The sequence below is a fragment of the Argiope bruennichi genome, chromosome 5, assembly GCF_947563725.1.
Source record: "Argiope bruennichi chromosome 5, qqArgBrue1.1, whole genome shotgun sequence".
NCBI classification, from domain to species: Eukaryota; Metazoa; Arthropoda; class Arachnida; order Araneae; family Araneidae; genus Argiope; species Argiope bruennichi.
The window spans coordinates 119,766,275-119,787,071 of NC_079155.1; the positions used below are offsets into that span (position 1 = coordinate 119,766,275).

The following is a 20,797-nucleotide window of genomic DNA, read 5'->3' on the forward strand; positions in this document are numbered from 1 at the left end:
TAAAGCTTTTTATTAAAATTTTTCTCTTTTTATGCAAATAGATTTACTTTGTCCATCTATAAGAGCTTCTTCGTCTTTCTTGATAAATAGTGCACCAAAGGGTCATTTAGAAAATTTAAGAGTGGATCAGGCATTCAAAAAAGGACATTTTGAAACTATTAAGAGGGGCGATTGGCGAAAATGCTAACCACAACAGGGAATTCTTTGTTTATAAATTTAATTTAATTAATAAAGATATTTGAAGAAAAAAGATACACCAAACAAACATTAATATAAAAGTCATATGTATGGAAAACAAACTCAAAATAGCGAAACAATATATTGCCACGTATTGATTTATTGTATGAATATCGATATAAGTGATATATTGTATGAATATAAATATGCGAGGTGAGCACATTTTTGGTCTGCAAATTCTTTCAGCATGATTTTGAAAAGTAAATTTTTGAATAAATTTTAAATAGAAAAATTATGAATAATCCTTTAAGCACTTGTTTGAAGTGCTTCAAAGGTTTCTTTCTTTCTGGTATACTTCCCATTGCCTCCATCATTTTCTATACAACTTGTAATATTACTATTCAATCAATTTCATTGTTCTGATATTGTGAATTTGTTTTCCTTTAAGGATGGGTTGTGCACTTCATCTAATGAATAGTTTTCTTTTACTTCATTAGGGGGCAAAAACGCGACATTCGTGACATAATTTGCTAACATAAAAATGCCTTGATTTTGCATGTCTAATCTACCTTTAGAGTTTAAGAACGAAATAATGAGACAACAGAAATGTGTACTAGATATCACAAAAAGTTGCTTCACTCAAAAACGTTGTCATGGACTGATTCCGATATTGAAAAGAAATCATCAGTTAAGAATAGGGACTTATGTTACATGAAATTAGAAATTATCTGGTGAAAACAAAATGTCTGTAACTCTTTTATTTTTACATGAAATATTAGTTTTAAACATCTCAAACATTCTCTAAACATAATTTTTGGAGTGTATTTTCTTTTGAAAAATATGATTCGGATACATTAGACGTTCATCTTGAGCAAAGTTTCATGATATTTTCTTAAAGGACAGGAAAGCTGGCTTCTGTGGCGATTCCACACTGGTTGTTTTTGTTTCTGGACATTTTAATGTAACCATTTTCTCCCCAACCGGTACCCCAACTGAAAAACGAAATGCTTGGAATTAATATCATCTATGAAATGCTGCATTGAGATATAGATGCAATTATTTTTTAATGATAATAATTTACAAAATTTTTAGAAGTGCGAAAATTATAGCTTTCATATTAGCAATTGCAATAACATAAACTTAAGGAAGAATATCTAATGGTTATATTTTTCATTCTAATGGTTTAAAACACGTTTTCTTTCAAATTGTCATTTTATAAACATAAAGTTATCATACTTAAAATATATCGTACTTTTTTTACTCCGCCGTTGAACACGGCATAAAATGTAAGTTCAAACAAATTATGCTACTTTTAACCCACATTGATAGATTCGCCTCTAAATATAAAGAATAAATTTTAAAAACCAACGCAACGGCATTAAAATTTTTACAGTTCGGCTGAGTACAAATTTTAAAATCTTGCAGCAAAATTTATATTTCTAAATACTAATTAGAATTAATATTCTAATAACATATCTAAATTTCTTCAATTTTTTTCACGTAAACTATGTCTTCAAAAGTTATATCGTCTCAGTTTCACGACTAAAATAAATATTTATTGGAATAAAAATCATTTTGAAGCTTTATTTCTTATTTTCATTTGTAAATTTAATTTCCAGTTAAATATTATTTTTAAAAGCCTATTTTCTTTTATGACGGAATAAAATTTGAACTTTAGAGAAGGAATAATATAAGCATTTAAAAACTAGAATCTATAAAGCGTAACTATCTCTCAAAATTTTATTCTCTTACACAATACCATTTTAAAAACAATCCCATAATAAATAACTATGCATGATATACATAAATTTTATCTAAATTTTTTTACATCTTATCTAACTGTAAATCTTTCTTTTAAAGATTACTTAAATGTATTTAACCTAAAATTTAAAAGGATAGAAACTCTTGAGTAAAAAAGTTATAGAAATATCTAATATATAGTCAAATTTCTTTTAATTTGTTTAGCCTGAATCACTCATTTACACAAAGTGTTAAATGAGTTGTGATCTACATGGAATGCAATGTTGAATGAGTTGCCAGTAATATCCATGAGAGTGAACTCACTCTACTTCTTCGTGAGTGGAGACTCCTTATGAGAAAAATACAGAAATATCTAATATATAATCTGTTCCCTTTTTATCCATTTCGTGTGAATCATTCATTTACATTAATGAATCATTCATTTACATTAATGAATCATTCATTTACATTAATGAATCGTTCATTTACATTAATGAATCATTCATTTACATTAATGAATCGTTCATTTACATTAATTCATTTACATTAATGAATCATTCATTTACATTAATTCATTTACATAAATGAATGATAATAATAATAATTGAATATTGAAAAATTTTAATATTGAAAAATGCACTATTATACGAGTTGCCAATATTGCCTCTAAAAGTAAATCATCTCCTTCTCTCTGAGTAATGACTCCTCATGAAAAAAAAACATAGAATATCTCATATAAGGCCAGTTTCTTCATAATTTGTTCCATGTGAGCAGTTTACTTACAGTAAACATTTAACATCATACCTGTTTTTGACGAGCCAGTAATCATTTCCATCTTCAGATCCATATCCAACGGCAAGTACACCATGGTCCAAATAAGTGCTGCTGCAATTGGGTTCATTGTATATCCCACCTCTTCAAAGAAAAATAAGATATATTATATTTGGGTTCCAATATGTTACAAATAATAGTTAATATTTTTAAATCGAAGTCCCTACCTACGCCATCTGTGATTCAAATTAAGACTAAACTATACATTAGATTTACAGTGAAAATAACGATCAAATTCGTATCAAATGAGGGATAAACCTTTGACATGTACTTAAAAATTTTAGTAAATAAAATTTTACCTCATCTATCATGTTGCCATTTACCAGTTCTGATTATTTGCATTTTCAATGAGAGGTTCTATAAACTAAACTTTATTAATATGAATACTCTTTGCAAAGAAGGCAAATTTGAAATTTTCGTTGCAAGATAGCAGTTAATAATAATTTGGAGCTGCATACATCAGTAAATGCTACACTACATTTCTTATTTTGTTTGTTTCTTATTCACTCATTGAAAAACTCATTATCATTCTCATATCATTTGAGGAGCAGTTCACTCAGAAACATAATATGAAATTTAATAAAAATATTTTTTAAAATATGTCTGTTACGAAAGCAATTAAATGTAGAATGTTTTATTTGTTTTAATAATTTTCAAAACTTTTTATTTTATAATTCTCTATTATGTTGCATTCCCTCCTCAGATTCAATTCCAGGTGACAATTAAATTTCAATGAAATTAATTGAATAACTGATAGTCATTTTTAAAAATACTAAAATTGTTTTGAAATCAAAAATATATAAACATATGAAATTTGCTGTGTTTTATTACAGATATAAAATAAATAAATTCAAATAAAATTGTTTAAAAAATTCTAAAATATTGAATAGTTAGGAAACTGAGACTATTTTTAAATAGGAAACTCTTTTGAAATGCTATTTCGTATAATGAATAAAAACATACAGAGTATACTGAGTGATCGTATCAAAAAATTATTTTAAAAATAAATGTTCAATTAGAATAATACTTTAAAAAATATAATAACCAATAAAAAGATATTTTTTAAACACTCAACAGGAAAATCTTCAAGGTAAGATTCGCACTCTTTTAATAATTTTTCGACTTCTACTAATTAATGTCAAAATCACATTTACATTCCTTTTGTATATGTGTTAGTTTTATTGTCGTATTTTATTTTGAATAAAAATAATGTCTCCCATCTTTTTACTATTATAAAAATGTCAATTCATGTGATTTAATAGTCATATGACGAATCAAACTGCGCATGCAATGAGATGCTGCAATATGTGACACAGCACCCTTGCGCCTTATTTTTTCTATTGATATTGCTACGTTTTTATATTGCACAGCGCTTTTGAATTGAAAGAATGCACTTTCGACTTTTAGCTATTTTAACACCACAACTCAAGGCTTTTATAGCACAAAAATACTTTTAATTTTCTGCGGTATTTTTGTGGAAATTAGTTTGTTTTTATTTAATACAAGCCATTTCTGGCAACCAAGGTAGTTCGCCAATATTAAAAATGGATCAAAATTTCAATTAATTATTTCTGTGACTTGCTATTAATAACTTCGTCAGTAAAATATTTTAAAATTTGAAATCTTGATATTCAATATATTTCACAATATTTTAGTAATTTTTAGCCCTTATTTTCTTTATATGATGAATTTCTCTGATTTTTTATCTATATTTTTAAACATCCAATTATGTCTCAGACAGAAGCAACAATTTTTAAGAATGAATGTATTTTTTTAAAAAAAATTCCACCATTGCTTGATTCAGATTTTAAATTTTATTTGTAAATATCACAAATTTTATTTTAAAAATGACTTATATTAAAGTCTATTCAACATAAAAAAAAAAATAAGCCGAATCTCCCTATTTTGATCTTTAATAATGGAAATAGTTTAATGTCTAAAATCGAGCATTCTTAAGTTCAAAATTGTTATTCTTAATATACTAGAAAATGTGTCTGTCTCAATGGGTTGTTAACCTGTTAGCATTATCTGAAATTTGAATGTCACAGTTTAACTAATGATAGTAAATAATGCAGCAGAAAGTCTTACATGCATTGGCTTGTCATAGATTGACTAACGAAGGTTTTAGTAGAAAATCTTATGCGTGTCGATTGAACGATTAAAAAATATAAAATATATTACTTGCAGTACATTTTATGTTACATATACAGAAACAATAAAAGCTTCAGTTCCTTACAGTGGAATATTTTTATCCATAATGTTCACAACTCAAAAATAATTTCAAATTTGGTTTGATAATAGTGATAGTGACCCATTAATGTAAAGAAATCAGACATGACATAGCCATAAACAAACAAAATTAATTGCTGAATATTATAAAACTATGAATTTTGCTTAGCATAAATACCAAGAAGAAAAGTAAGTATGATTAAATAAGCAAAAAAGTGAATAAACTTATACAAAAAGAGGATGATATATTAAGAAATATTGTAAAGTTTTTATATAAAAGAAAATTAGAATGATAAAACATCAAACAAAAAAAGTCGAAACAATACTGAAAGAAAATATAAACAATCACCAGCTCATTAACCTTTGCTACAATCCAACATTTAAAAATGTAAAATCTCATGACAGACAATGCTCAAAAACACTCATTTTCAAACTAATAATCAAAATCAAACTGTAATGAATCGTGATCTGTTAAAAAGAAAATATGCATTGCTGAATACGAAATCCCCAAAATTATTGAATAGGAAAAAAAGAAAGACCCTAATACTGTTGAAATGAGGTAGAAAAATCCAAACAAAACAAAAAAAAAACAAATTCTTAGAATTCTTGATTTAAAAATTTTTTTACTCATTACGTAAATTGATATACATACTGGTACAACTGGAAGCTGTCATGGCTCGCATCAATAGCAACCGAAATCGGCCCAACCATTGCCACGGCTATCTTCAAAGTATCTTCGTCTCTTGGAGTGACATCAGAATAACCTAAGCACATCGTTTCTGAATTTTTCCTCTTGTAATTGCACTTACCTACCTGTTAGGAATAAAGCTAAACCTTAACAAAAAATATATGGTTTTGGAAACTTGAAATAATTTCTGCCCAATAATCGGAATTTAAAATATATGGTTATTGGTATGAAAAACATAATTTTTTAACTCTCAGTTTTTCTTTGTCTCCATTTTATTTGAATAATAAATTTCAAGGAATTGTTAATGTTTATAATAAGAGTTAATTAAAATTAATAATTTGGAGACATTTTTTTTTAAATTGCTTCAATATTTTTAAAAATTAAATCCCTAGTGTAAGTAAATAATAAAAATTAGAAATCCCCAAATATTGTACAAAATCTGCGTTTTAAGAATTATGAACTTTTTAAAAGTTCATAATATCACAAAAATCATATAACACCAATTTATGTGGTCTTATTCATATTTACATATTACTAGTCGTCTTTGGTGACTAGTTGGTTCGGCAGGAATGTTAGTTATTTTTATTTTAATTAAATAAGATTACCATAACTCGATTATTATGCTTTTTTAAGTAAGTATTTTTAAGTATAAAATTAAAACAAGCATTAACGTTGTGTTAATTTAATAGCACCTGCTGTAATTCAATGTGTATATTAACCATTCTAACAGAATCAAATCCAATGACATCATGGTGCTCTTAAAAATGCTTCTTCCAAAACTCATCTTATAGTTTTCATTATAATCAGAAGTCTCACTTTCTTATTCTGATTTACAATGCATGGATGTTGAATTAAGGTCATTTTCCTTAGCTTTCAAAAATGGACGAAAATCAAGGGGTTAAATATCTGAAGAAAGAATGAAAATGGTCTGTTTTTTTTTCAACATTGAAACCGATTGTGGGAAATTAATAAAAAAAACATTTTAAATTCAAGAAAAATATAAAATTGTGCAAAAAGAAACTAGCCACCCAACTTTATTATGGCATCGCTCATCATCTCAATCAAAAAAATATAGAAAAGGGTAACATACTGTTAAAGATTTTTTTTAGTTAAAAATTTTCTAAGGGGCTGTCTATATATTGCAATAAGAATAAACAAAATTTCTAAATTTAACACTGTAATTAATTTTTCTAACAAATGATAAAAATATATCGAGAATTTTATTTCTTTAGTTCATGCAACAAAACTTTGCATTTTGATGCTTTCAGCATAAAAGCGATTCAGGGTGAGAGGCAATTTTAACATATTCAGTGCTTTTGATATTTCTTTTTGAAAAAGAATCTTAAGTTTTCCTTGAAATTTTCACTTCAGATATTTCGTCATAAATGAAGTATCAATAGATTTTAATTTTTTCAAGTAAATGTATTCATAACATCAAACAAGGGTATTATCATGTCAAAGTTTATACGATTTTAAATAAGTATATAATCGCCTCAAGTGAATGTTAAGCACAACACCTTGTAGTATACATTACTACCTTTAAAACTGTATGTTTATTCTTGCACATTGTATTTTATTTGTATTGTATTTTAAAGTTAATTTGTTGCATTTTACATTAAAGTTAATTTTACAAATGAAGAATTACCTTCGCTTTGTAAGGATAAGACTTCTCAGAATCAAGTCCTCCATTCAACATAACATATTGAAACGAGGCATCCATATCTCCACCATCGCATCCATCATTGCCTGTAAAATTAAATTTGAATAGATTCAATGCTTTTATCTAATCAGTGCTTATAACAATTGCTTATGAAATATAAGTAACATGCATTTACAATTCGGAGGTAGTTAATAATATACAATTTCTTGCAGATGATTGCTAGCTTACTTATTGCATATGATACGCATTTCTATAATTAGCTCATATAGTTGTCAACCAATATAATTTAAATAAAAAAGAAAAGAGAATTTTATTTTATAAAAGCATTTGAAAAGAACTCCATGGAGAAATTTATATTTTATAATTTTTCGCTTGTTGTTACCTCTCATCTAACGTCCTGATCACGTGATAAATGTAACTTCGCATCTTACCTATGCAGCTGTCAAAACCATTAAAAGATAAAATTAAAGTAAAATGCGACAGAAAAAACCGAATATATACGAAATAATACGAATGTGCCTACCGAATTTTTAGTTACTAATTCAGAGTTAATAAAAGTAAGAAATATGAAAACTGATTTAAAAAAATATGAAAAATATTTATAAAAGTACATCATAATGTGTGCTGTGTTCTTTAAGGTGCAAAACTTTTTAACCTTATGACATATAACATTCATTAATTAAAAAAATAAAAAATAAAACATAATTGGTTAAATAGTTTAAATAACGTAAGCTAAAATAACACAAAATTGAACAATGCAAAACTGATTCTTAATTTATAATGAAGCGCGTCACTTTCTGATGTGAGCAGAAATTCATTTTTGGAATTAAAAGCTACTGATAATTTGCCATCCTCTGAGTTAATAAAAAAAATTCAGAGGACATATAGCTTTGATAGATATCATTTAACAACATAATTTCACTCGCTTTCTAATTAAATAAAAAAATGATTTCAATGACCTGTTAATAAACTTCAGTAAACATTTTTAGAAATTTATTCTGTTATATTAACTTTGCTTATGTCTAAAGTGATTGAAAAAATAAAATTTCATCCTATTTATTTCAAATTTAATTAAACAAGCTAAAAAAGATTTTCGGCGCAAATTTTTTAATAAGAAATGTTTACTTCGATAAAAGTGGTTGGATACTTCTTAAGCTAGACTATAAAAGATAGCATCTGCTTTTCCATTTCAGTATTTTAAGAATCATAAGAATTAATTTGTACTATTAGGAACATTTTTAAATGTAATGTTATTAGATTTGATAAGTTATTTTAAACATATCGCGATAACAGTTTTAAGAAAAATACAATAAAATCTGTCGAATAATTGAAAATAATCTTCTTAGGGGTAGTACAAGTTTTTAATTAAAAACTAAATTCATCGACAAAACATATTAAATTTACTTTAAAAAAAGAATTTTGTTATCTAATACAAGTAAAGTTTCAAAAATGCAAATGAATTTTTAAATAACATTAAAATTTATTTTAAATTTCACTAGAAGTTGATATTTAGGTTATCTCTGAATACAAATAATCATTTAAATACATAATCTGTTAAATAATTCTTAAAATAAATAATTTTTGCAATATTGCTATATACAAAGTTCTAGTCGCCTTTTGCGACCAGCTTGTTAGTCCAAATTATTGACTTTTTTAAGCTTTTAAACAATATGGGATGTATTGCTTTTAATTTCAATATATTATTTAATACGATTAAAAAAACCTGAATTTAATTGAATCACCCATTTATAAATTGATGCAGGCACAATTTTAAAAAGTGTATATCGTTCCCAATGAAAACTCAAGTGCAAATCCTATTTCGGAATTAATGTACAAAGAAAGCCCTTTATATTTCAATTTTAACATTGCCAAAAACACGTGTTTGATGTGTGAATCAGAATTTCATCACAGGATTAAAATAATTACTACAAATTTTGAAATACATTAACATTAAAAAGTTGTAAAAATAACGAAAAACATGTACATATATGAAATTAATATCACTAAAAGGGTAATTTATGAGTTTTAAAATAATGTACAAACCATTTTTGTGAAATTAATAATTTTGGAAGATAGGGCCATCGATTCCCATTGGAAAATTACAATGATTGCTCATCTATCGGTGGTTAAGCCTATTTTCGTATTCAGTTAAACTTTCCGTTTTGATGTGTATTTCTTGATTTCTCTTACATCTTTTTTCTCAAATTCTCTTGAGTTTTTGGTATCACAGCAAGCCCTATTGAGATCATTTGTAACATTATTTTGTAGCTCCATTAATTAGAGGAGTGTGGAATTAAGTGGAGCTGTAAAAACAGTCAATGAAGCAGTCTGAAATTCTCATAACAGTTTGTTTACGTTTGACTGTTGTATTCGCAAATTATATGTATTATATGTATTTCACAACATATCAGATATAACCATGATAATTTACCTTCCCTATGAGAGCAATCAATTATATTTTGCTCGCTGAGAGAAACCAACTTTCCTCGTCTCAATTTATGTTGTCCTTCTAAAGCGCCAGTAGCAGAAAAGGAATAACATGATCCACACTGTCCCTGATACAAAAAGAGACAAAAAATTCATAATTGTTTACAGATATTTTAAAATTATTTGTTAAAAGAAAATGCAAAAAATAAAAGTAATTTTAGGAAATATCAAATCTGTAAATGTTCAGAATTTACTTTTTTTTATTTTTATTGTCTTGATTTTCTTCAGATTTATTCTTTTTCTTTTCCTTCTCACATTATAATCCTGAAATTTTGTAGAGTTCTTTTCTTCCGATTATAGTATAAAATTTTAATAATTTCAGAGAGGGTTTGGTTGATATTGTACCAACCTGATACTTTGTGCCAAGTACCAAGAAAAGAGTAAGAGAGAGTGGTAGAAGAAAAGAGTATTAGGTAATTTCTTTTCGATCATAGTACAATATTTTAATAATTTAAGATTACGTTTGGATAATATTGTATCACCCTCATTCTTGTATCAAGTACACAAAAGTGGTAGAGTATAAGGCAATCGGTACAAGTTTTTGGTCTGGATTAATAGCCTACTCGAATTCATTTATTTTCATTCAGGCGATCTTGCATCAATTAGATAAAAACCATATGGACTATATAGAATAGTTCGCCATCAGCCGAGAATAAGTTTCAACTTGATGTGCAAGTCAATACTGAGTCTCCATTTATTGATAAACCAAGTATCAACCCAACCCTCTTTCAGAGCTTAATAATCGCTTAATTGTATAATTATCATTCCAGTGAATCAACAGTGAATTCGAGGAAAATTGAAAGTAAGATCTGATAATAATTATTATTATGAATTACGAAAAATATAAGTTTGCAGAATAAAAAATATTATTTTTATCAAAAATATGAATATCTAAAAAAACCTATAAAACTGTTAGGTGTTGCAAACAATACAATGAGACCATTAAACTATAATTAAATCAAATTAAAAGAAATCCTCAAAATGCATCAATAATTAAACTTTCATTATAAAAGTGATTTGAATTCCAATTTAAGTAGAGTATTTTTTTTCTAAAGCACCAGTTTGATTTGTAGCTATATATTTTCGATTAAAAAGTTATTTATCTTGATACACTGAAAAAATATGCTTTAATAAACTTTTTCTATTATTTGTATGAAAAACACAAGCATACTATCCACAAGGAGAAAACTACGTCAAAATTGATATTTTTTATTCCACTAATAGAAATTCGAAGTAATTGATAGTTTAATCAGGAAGAGAAACCTACACCCCACTGACTGACACTTGGCTAGTTTGCCATTAAAACAAATAACAATCAGGGACTTTCCTTGTGTTACTTGCTGATATTGAAAATATTACTATACATTTAACGCCGTTATTTATTAATATAATGAATATATTTTACGCATTGTAAAAGTTCCAAAAAACTTTCGTCCTGAATTAATTTTTTAAGAAAAAAGAGCTTATATATTTTATGATTAAAAAGGAAGAAATCTAAAGGGATTTATGGAGAAGAACAAAGATGAAACCATCGGGAATCTAGCTATTTAAATAACCAAGGGATTAAAACTTTAAAGGAAACTCAAAACTTGTATCTATTAATAGAAATGATGATTCTCAATTGGGATAATTCTCCCTTGACGAAAAAAATTACCTAATGGATTATGAATGACTTTAATAGAAGATTATTTTACTTGGTTTTTAACTTCCGTAACTGCTCCTTGGTTTCTCCAGTCAACACTATCTGGTGCATTAAAATTGCTAGGAACTACAAAAGGAATTGGAGCCTCGGTTTCTGAGCTTATATATCCATTCACCATTTTCGCAAACTCTTCTAACACCTGAAAAAAAATAAACCGACTCAAATTACATAAGAAATCCAGAAAGCGTATTCTGATATATAGAGTGTGATCAGGGAAAGTTTGATGTAGTTTTACTTATTAACATAACAATGAGTAAACAATGACAATTATTTCGGCTGTTATTGCCATAATTTGGTTAAGGAGAGTTAGGAATTTTTCCGAAATACAAATATCGCTAACACGTGATGACCATCTTTAAAAACTGCCTATGCCTGGAAACTAACAGAAATCGAATGACTATGCCTTTTTGGACTATATGGATGATTCAACAGAACCATCGCTTGCCTCTCTGCACTGTAAATGTAACTCTGTAGTTAGAAACAAAAATGTCTGTTCAATTTCCCTTAAGTACTGTCTTGGCCATCATTCAAAAGCTCGATATGCTATTTATCGTCCTTCACATACTGTCGAAACATTTTTTAAAGTCATAGAACGCCCACCCTCAAAAAAAATCCTTCTTTAATTATGACGAAGGGAAAAAAACAGATAAAACGATGAAATTCCTAAATGCAAATTGTCTATTTTTAAAAGCGCAGCAAGAAAACCATTCATTTTTACAATAACTCTGTAGGATATATGGAAGCAAAAGAAGAGCTTTATATATCTTTAATCAACTTCTCTTCAGTATAATTTCCTGGGATTTCGTCTGATTATTCTTTTATTGTTTTTATTGCATCTATCAAAGCAGAATTAAATCTATTCAACAAATAACATTGCAAAAATATTCAATTCAATGGTTACTAAAAATATTTTAGTTATTTAGCATTTTGAAAATATTAATACAACTTTAAAAAATGAATATTAAAATACAAAAAGAAATTATTTCTTATCAATTTGTTTGCTGAAAATTCATTCTTTAATATATTAAAAATTTTAGATAATATTTTCTTGTTGGTTCCTTAATTTATTTTCAAAATTTCCCTCACGTTACTCCGAAAAATAAATACCATCAGTCAATTTTTTGATGGACTTCAATACTTTAGTAAAACCGCCAACATTTATAACGCTGATTTAATGACGTGGTTAAAATGACGTCGAATATTTGAATTTTTTCTTTATACGCGATATAATTGTAAAGTGCATGACTTAGCATTCTCGTAGCTTCCATTAAGTCAGAAAAATTTATTCTGTTGTAGAAATATCCTGCTTATCTGTATAACATTTTTAAGGGCGATAATTTTTCCTAGTCGCCTCTGAATGCAATGAAACGACAGAAATCAAAATTGGAGAACAAATAATCTTTTCAAAATATGCTAAATCCCATAACAAATGAAAAATGTGGTTATTAAAAGGTATGACAAATATTTTATAGACAGATTTCAAAAACTGCTGCCAGTTCTCAGAAGATAAACTTCTCAAATATTTCAAAGTTCCCTTCAAAGAAACATACTCTTCCATAATAATTTGAATTGAAGAAAACCAAATATTTGACATGCTAATATTAATTAACAGGATGAAAATAACATTGTTTTAAATGGAAATACTAGTGTTAGTTAAATCAAAGTATTGCTCAATCCATATTTATATAAAATTGCAAAAATATATCATGAATTTAGCAATGTGACTACATTCAAGTAGGAAATAAATAGACATCCCTTGACAAAATAAAATTGAACAACAAGTTAAAACTGCTTACCATATCAGCAAACTCATTAAAACCTAAATGGAAAGAATGCAATCCCTGCTCATATCGTTGGTTATGTTCGGAAATTTTTCGAAAATTCTTTTCAAAAGTTTTTCTTCTCATTTCTTCTTCTTCAGCCTTGTAGGTTTTTCCATATGTTTTCTAAAATACGAAGAAAAAAATATTTATCAAAATAAAAAAAATCCAATAAACTACATGAATCAAAATTATTACTTTAAGCACATTCATGTCTGAATATAAGATGTTCGTCACAGAGAGCCCAAATTTTCAAACAAGGTAGTTTTCATAGATACCCAGGGATGCCAAATTAAGTTTAATTTAGTAACATTAACGCCCTCTTTAGGAAGTAAAACGAGGATTCATTTAAGATAAACTTCGTAATTTTAAATCCTGAACAGATAACAAGAACGATTTCTGGTCTCTAAAGTTCTTCCTCAAACTTCCAAACCAGACCAAAGCGAGGTCTGGTTTGGTTTCAAGTGCACTATGTCCGCATTCACTACTAATTAGAATTTCGAGTCTAATTCAATACTACTAATCACTACTAATTAGAATTTCGAGTCGAGGCTAATTCAAATCTGAAAGTATCTGGCTTCAAAGCCTACCCACTGGGCACAGCCAAAACCAGAATTTCAAAACAATACACTCGGAAAATGTCTCAGAAAGGAAGAGTTGTCGGTGAAGTAAATTATATATTATATTAGTTAGATTACTTATATATATTATATTAGTATTATATTAGTTTGTCACTACTTCTCGCGCTGGAGCTCGAGAAAGGAAGAGCTGTCGATGAAGTAAATGCATTATATCGGTTTGTCATTACTTCTCAGGCTGGAGATCGAGAACGGAAGGGTTGTCGATGAAGTAAATGCATTGGCTGGCGATCGAAAAAGGAAGAGTTGTTCGTGAAATAAATGTATTACATTGATAACACAAAGACTCATAAATAATCTCACTGAAGAAATGGTCTGAAAAATGGCATGGTATAAAAATACGAATATAGGAATGAAGGTTATGAGTTCTTTTGTGTTTTTAATGGATGTTATTTAGTAAAACTGGTAGATAAATTTAAAGAAAAACTACTCTCAGTATCATGTTTAACTGATGAGGATTTCGCCGGTTTTTCTTCAAACGAAATAATACACACATGAGGCAGTTTTTCTTGAAATTTTTTCAAAGAAGAATTCTAATCCTGTATTTTGAAGATAAATCAAACTTCTAATTTAGATGCTATCTATATACTCCAAGGTCACTTTAATCATCAGAAAATGTTATATTTTATTCTTTATGACGAGTCCTTGACTCAGGCCCGTGACCCGATGTGTTAGAAGAAATGGAATTAAAACCGTCAAATGTAAAATTCTCAGGAGAAATAAGAAATCTGCAGCAATGCACAATTTTTGGTATCGTTTGTAAATACTAATATAAATGTTTCGGCTGAATAGAGATTTTCAATTATTTAAAATCCATTTAGGGAGAAAGCATGGAAAAACTTCTGAAGATTTAATAGTAACATTTTCATTGTCTTTGTTATTAATACTGATATACAGACAATACGTCCATCTGAGATATATTTCTGAAAAAGTTTTCGAAAGTTTTATTCAAGATATTGATAATAAAAGAAAATTTTTAAAAATATTTAAGACATATAAAAATCCTTCATTGCTCTTTCTATCAGCTTATTTTCCAGAAAAGAAGCAGACACGTTTCTGCAAAGGTTTTGAACAGTTTAATTTTTTAAAATTTAGGTTTAAAATGAAAGGACTCTAAACTTGTTTAGATAACATCATGAAGAAAATATTAATTTTAATTTTGTTTTTTATATCAGATTTCACATGCAATCAAAACCTAATTGATTTATAAGGAGATAAATTGAATTAATATTGTATACCGTTATACCTTAAAAGTTTCCCAACGAACATCTGGATCCGAATCAGCTTGAAGGGTATCAAAAGTTCGAAGTGCATTTAAGAGAAATAGGGACACCAGAAAAATGTGGAAAGCCATCTGAAAAGTAGAATGACAGATCGATAAGAACAGAGATAAAAAAATTATTTGAAATGTTAACTTTTTTTATATGAAATAAGAATTATTTGTTCATTCATTTATAAGAATGATTTATACAATTTTCATATTCTGATATCAATAATTTAGGTAGTTTTATGAATAACATTTCTATGAATTATTTCTATTAATATTTTCTACTAAAAAGTGAGAGTGCCATTTTCATTCAATGATAATGCCATTGGCCGAAATAATTCAATGGCATTATAGCTCTATTTTTGATGCAATTGCAAACTTAGTTCATATCTTCTCGATTTAAAAATAAAATTAAGTTAGCCGTATATTTTTAGCACTTCCATTAATGTTTGAAAATTAGAAATGTAAACGGAACACGCAATGATATAATACATATCCAGCAGCAGTGATGTTCCCCAAATTTTCGCACATACTCTCTTAAAAGGGTCTTATCCCCTTCCTTCCTCTTAAAAGTGTGGGCTTTGAATATGGCAGAAAATATCTTGCATATACTGGCGAACAATAGCTATGAATTATAGGTCTTTGGCGTGAAACTAATATTTTTATTGAATCTATTGTGCAAATATGTCATTTTTAGGACAGGGTGAAGCCAAAATTTGACACATTACTATATTTGTAGTCATAAAGTCACATATCGAATTGCATTGATTTGAGTTATTGAATTTACACGTATGCGAGAGTACAAACCAACAGATGATCGATGCTTTGAGAGACTGGGTTCAAAATTTGTTTTTAGATCGAAACATGTGTATCAAATTTTATTTATATGTATTTGATTTACTTTACTTTTCATAGTTAATTAATTCACTGATACTCGAATAGCCAAATAGGCAAATTACTTCCCAATGGATTTCCTTCAAAATCTGATAAAAAATTACAAATCAGGTTTAAGTTTACAAACCAAATTTCATCCGTTTAGCTCAAAGAGTTTCTGAATTATTGTGTTCAAAACAGACATAATTCAAAAATTAAGTTTTTTGAACTCAGAGAGGTTTGAAACGGGAAGACTGATCAAAATTTAAATTTCAAGGGTTTTTTTTGTTTTTTTTTCGATTACAATATTTTTTTTCCTTTACTACTAGAAAGTATGGAGGTAACAAAAAAACAGTTCCACCATTTGACAAGTTAATCATGCTCGGACGAGCCAGAGTGGAAAACTGATTAATAACTGATTAATTATTAATAATAAATTTATAATCTTAATTCTTTTAAGTGTTATATGTTTGTCTAATGTGATATCTAAAGAAAATACATTAAATTTAATAATTTTTAACTATTAAAAATATTTAAAATATTAAACAAAATTTTGAAAAGTTATCCTCCAAATATTTTTAAGAATAACTTCACAGCAATTGTTTACTGTAGATGACATATCTCGTTATATAGAGTTATATTTCAATTGTTTCGAAAACTAATTTCGATTTATTAAAAATTTATTAAATAATTAAAGATTCTGAACTACATTTTCCAGGATTTCGTTATTAGATAAATAAAAATATGCATTGATTCTCTTAATTTTACGAATCCAAGATGCTATAAAAGACCCATTTAATTCTTTCTTAATAAAATATGAATATGGGTATTTTTAACTAAGCATTAAAAGGATAAATTAAACCTATAATATTAATTAAATTTATAATATTTTCCATAAATGTTCCAAGAATTCTAGAAAGACGCCTTATAAATAATTTGTAATTCAATATAAAAGATCTTCCTCTTTCGAATTTTGTGCAAGAAACATGAATTTCATTAAAGCTTGTCGAATCACTTTCTGAGCATTAATTTAAATGCCGTTATTTAGCATTATAAACTCGTGTCATTTTTCTTAAGGTCCATGTTAAAGATTATGTTAATTCGTTGGCGACAACATTTCAAATGTTATGCTCAAACCAAAAGTCCCTGCCAAAAGCTGTTCTCGTTATCACGCTCATGCCAAATGTTATGCCATTTTTTTTTTAATTAAAACATTTCAAATATTATGTCCATGCTAAATGTTTTGCTAGTTCTTTGTCAACAACATTTCAAATGTTATGTTCATTACCCAAATATTATGCTCTGATTTAATATCATATTCATTTGCAAAGAGATAAAAAAAAACAATTTTCTCGTACAAAAATTCAGAACAAATTTAGATAAGGATCTATAATTATGATATAAATATCCCATATCAAATTTCATCTTCTATCTCGTCTAGTTCTTAAATCATGGGGTATGCTTATAATCAGGCATAAATCAAGAAAAAAATAGGAAGTAAAATTAATCAAAAATGTAATAGTTAATCAAAATTTCGAGGACGATTTTTTTTGTTTATTAAAACATTCTCTTTGTATATTTTTTACAAGCCGTCTTTAGCGAGGGCTAGTCTGCCAAGAGTATTGGCTATATTAAATTTCAGTTAAATTACTTAAACGTAATTTCATGCCCATAGATTCATTAAATTTTCTGACATTTAAATCATGTTGTTTTAATTGTCTTAAATATGTTTTGTTTTTTGTATACATGAATTTTCCTAATAGAGACCAGTCCCAAGACATCTTAGCGATATTAAAACAGAAATTTTCTGGTTTCTAACTTCCATGGTCTTGCAAATTTACTTTTTATTTATCTTGTAAACTATAGACAAATAAAACTTGATCTTTCTCCGTTAGCTTTCTATAATGACACAAAATCTCGTGATTAAGTATTTGACGAAGCAATGAAAACGGTTGAATTTCAAGTCAATAATATATTAGCTATCGTTAGAAATAAGGCAAATAATCCTTTTTTTAAAAAATGACCAAAAATCAGGAAAAATCTGTGAAATTGTTAAATTAGTATGATTAAAAATACATTTTATTTTAATTTTGAAACGCTGTCAAATTTATTTTTGAGCAACAGTATTTTCGACAGTTATCATAGGAAAACATCAAAATTCAGCTTAATTTTTAATGAATTAAAATTCTAACTAAAATTTCAAAAGAATGGATCCGAGGTTACAGGCCTACTCTCCCAAGTACACTAGCGGCCAAAATTATGAAAACATTTGGGAAAAATTGTATTTTAGAGACTTAATTCCTCATAACAGCAATAGTATTTGCAATAATACTTTAAAGTGATAAATCCTTTTAAAGTTAATTTTATCAAGAATGTAACTCATCAAATTATGTTCACTTCTTTTTTTTGTAAGGCTTAATTGATGCCAAAAATTACCCAACTAAATATTAACCACTATAAGTGAAAAGGTTAGTACATATCATCATTGATATATTTTATTTCCTTTCTTATAACTGCTGCTCTGTTACAAATAACCATTATAAAAGCATTTTTTTCATAAATATTTGCTTAAATTATCTTTAAAATTGCACATAACTTTATGATATTCCTATTAATAAAATTGCTGTTATGAACAACTAAATCCCAAAAATGCACTTTTTCATTGTTGTTTCCACAATTTTGGTCACTACAATGAATAAGTTCTAAATTTGTTAGCTGTAGGGCAAATGATGTGGCCCGTAGAGCGCCAACACACATACAGAAACATAGACACAAGCTCATTCGTTTTTGTTATTAGTAGAGATACAGATAACATCGAAGAAAAGTCTCCAAAAGTTTATATAAAGTCATAAACAAAAAAATTACTTACTGACTTGCCTGAAATCTCTTCAAAAGTGAATGACTTGAAGAATACACTGTGCTTGTATCCAAAGCGACCTGACAGTGTCTGATCACACGTTCTGATTGTCTTTTATAAGTCTTTTTAGAATTTACGTCATATAATCGTCTTGCCTCCTTTAATCATAAATATTATATAAGAAATATAAATTAAACTTTTTAATCTGGTATTACTCGCATAAATTTCTTGGAACTACAAAAATTTGCAGATGCATCCATTTTAATAAAATAGCTGCAATTACGCCATATGTTACAGGTTGAATTTGCTTTTTTAGTACAGCTTATCATTAAATAAAAATATTACATCAATTTTTTTTATCGGAATTCTATCTGAATTGTATTCACCGCCGCTTGTATATTTTTTAGAATGATTTTGCATTTCACAAAACTTTTCATTATGCTATTGGATGTCATCAGTTATTTCAAAGTAAACAAATTTCACTTTTTTTTATTTTACCTGCAGTTATGCTGCAATTATCAGAGAAGAGTAGACGGAAGGAAAAAAAAAGAATAAGAAGCTCAGAATTTTATGAATCCTCTTATTTTCATAATTAAATCAAGATTAAATGTTTTTAAAATTTGTTCTGTAGCCTCATACGTTTCCCTCAAAAAAAATCCCTTGCTTATTCTTCTATTTTCCTGCACAACTCTATAAGAATGATAGAGTTGAATCTATCTATTATATAGTTATCTATCTATTACAGTTGAATCTAGAATCTATTAGTTAGAATTGATATATATACTGAAAACATTGATTCCTACCAGTTCACTGAGATCATTCTTTGGTTAAAACGACTTTAGACAATAATTCATTTTGACTCATCGATTTTGGATAACGATTTAATTAATTTAACTCATTAACTTCCGAATTTTTATAAAATTTTTGGCCCGAGTAAGTTATACATATATAGGCACAAAAAGTTGTGTTACAGTACAATTATGTGTTGTTTTGAAAATATTTGATATTTTTTTAAAATGACATTTTTATAAAAAGATCAATAAAATCATTTCAATGAAAAACAAAAGACGGAATATATAACAGATAGTTACTTTAGCCTTTAAATTACATATTTATATACGGCATTTCCTTATAATCAAGCATTACAATGATACTCCGTTCAACTTAAGATGAATTTCAAAGAAACTAAGCACAGAATACGCACTTTCTGCTCACACAATTTTGACTGATATATACAGAAAGAAGCTAAACTTTCAGGAGTACCAAACACATTAATTTTATTACTAGAAATCATTATCAAACTGGAATAAATAATAAGTAAAAACCTCTTTATCAATGCGGAAAACTTTAGTGAACGATTAAATGATATAGTTCTATTATGAAGGACAAAAGAATATTTTTAAATAACATTTATTACGAAGAATACACTTTTAGAATATATTTATATTCATAGTCCAAAGTTGCTATTCTATTATATTGGAAAATATCAAGTGACGTGACCAACTCAAAGCATTGATGTAAACTTTTAAGGAACATACGCTTCGAATCTTAAAGCAAATGATTCGACAGGCAACAAGAATTTAGAAATGAATGCTTGATATCTCATAACCTAAATGCAGAAAATCCTATACAAATAAATGCAACTGACTTGAAGATGAACAAATTAGCGTGATTTAACATCCTGATCTTTTTATGATATAATATTCTAGCATTCGTGTTTGTGTTTCAGTTTAAAAGCATTTATTTATCCAACGACTTCTTATCGTTATGATCTGCATATAAGGACTCTCAGTTACAGTAGCTTTGGCTAATGTACCATCGATTATCT

The 20,797-nt window shown here is 27.4% G+C and overlaps 1 protein-coding gene across 1 annotated transcript; it reads right to left on the reverse strand.

Annotated features, from left to right (window-relative positions):
• Positions 1–920: 920 nt before the first annotated feature.
• Positions 921–19,138, reverse strand: LOC129969083 (procathepsin L-like). The gene is made up of 9 exons (XM_056083493.1): positions 18,982–19,138; positions 15,219–15,326; positions 13,311–13,460; positions 11,507–11,653; positions 9,757–9,880; positions 7,311–7,411; positions 5,630–5,790; positions 2,722–2,832; positions 921–1,169 (listed from the first exon to the last, which is right to left on the reverse strand). The coding sequence occupies exons 2-9, from the start codon at positions 15,324–15,326 to the stop codon at positions 1,070–1,072; spliced, it is 1,002 nt and encodes a 333-aa protein (XP_055939468.1). The 5' UTR covers positions 18,982–19,138; the 3' UTR covers positions 921–1,069.
• Positions 19,139–20,797: the final 1,659 nt, after the last annotated feature.

Excerpts from the sequence above, each read along its gene's own strand:
- LOC129969083 (XM_056083493.1), bottom strand. The coding sequence starts at position 15,326 with ATGGCTTTCCACATTTTTCTGGTGTCCCTATTTCTCTTAAATGCACTT. Across the intron at positions 13,461-15,218 it reads TTCGTTGGGAAACTTTTAAG|AAAACATATGGAAAAACCTA; the intron begins GTATAACGGTAT and ends TTCGTATTTTAG. Across the intron at positions 11,654-13,310 it reads TTAATGAGTTTGCTGATATG|GTGTTAGAAGAGTTTGCGAA; the intron begins GTAAGCAGTTTT and ends ATTTTTTTTCAG.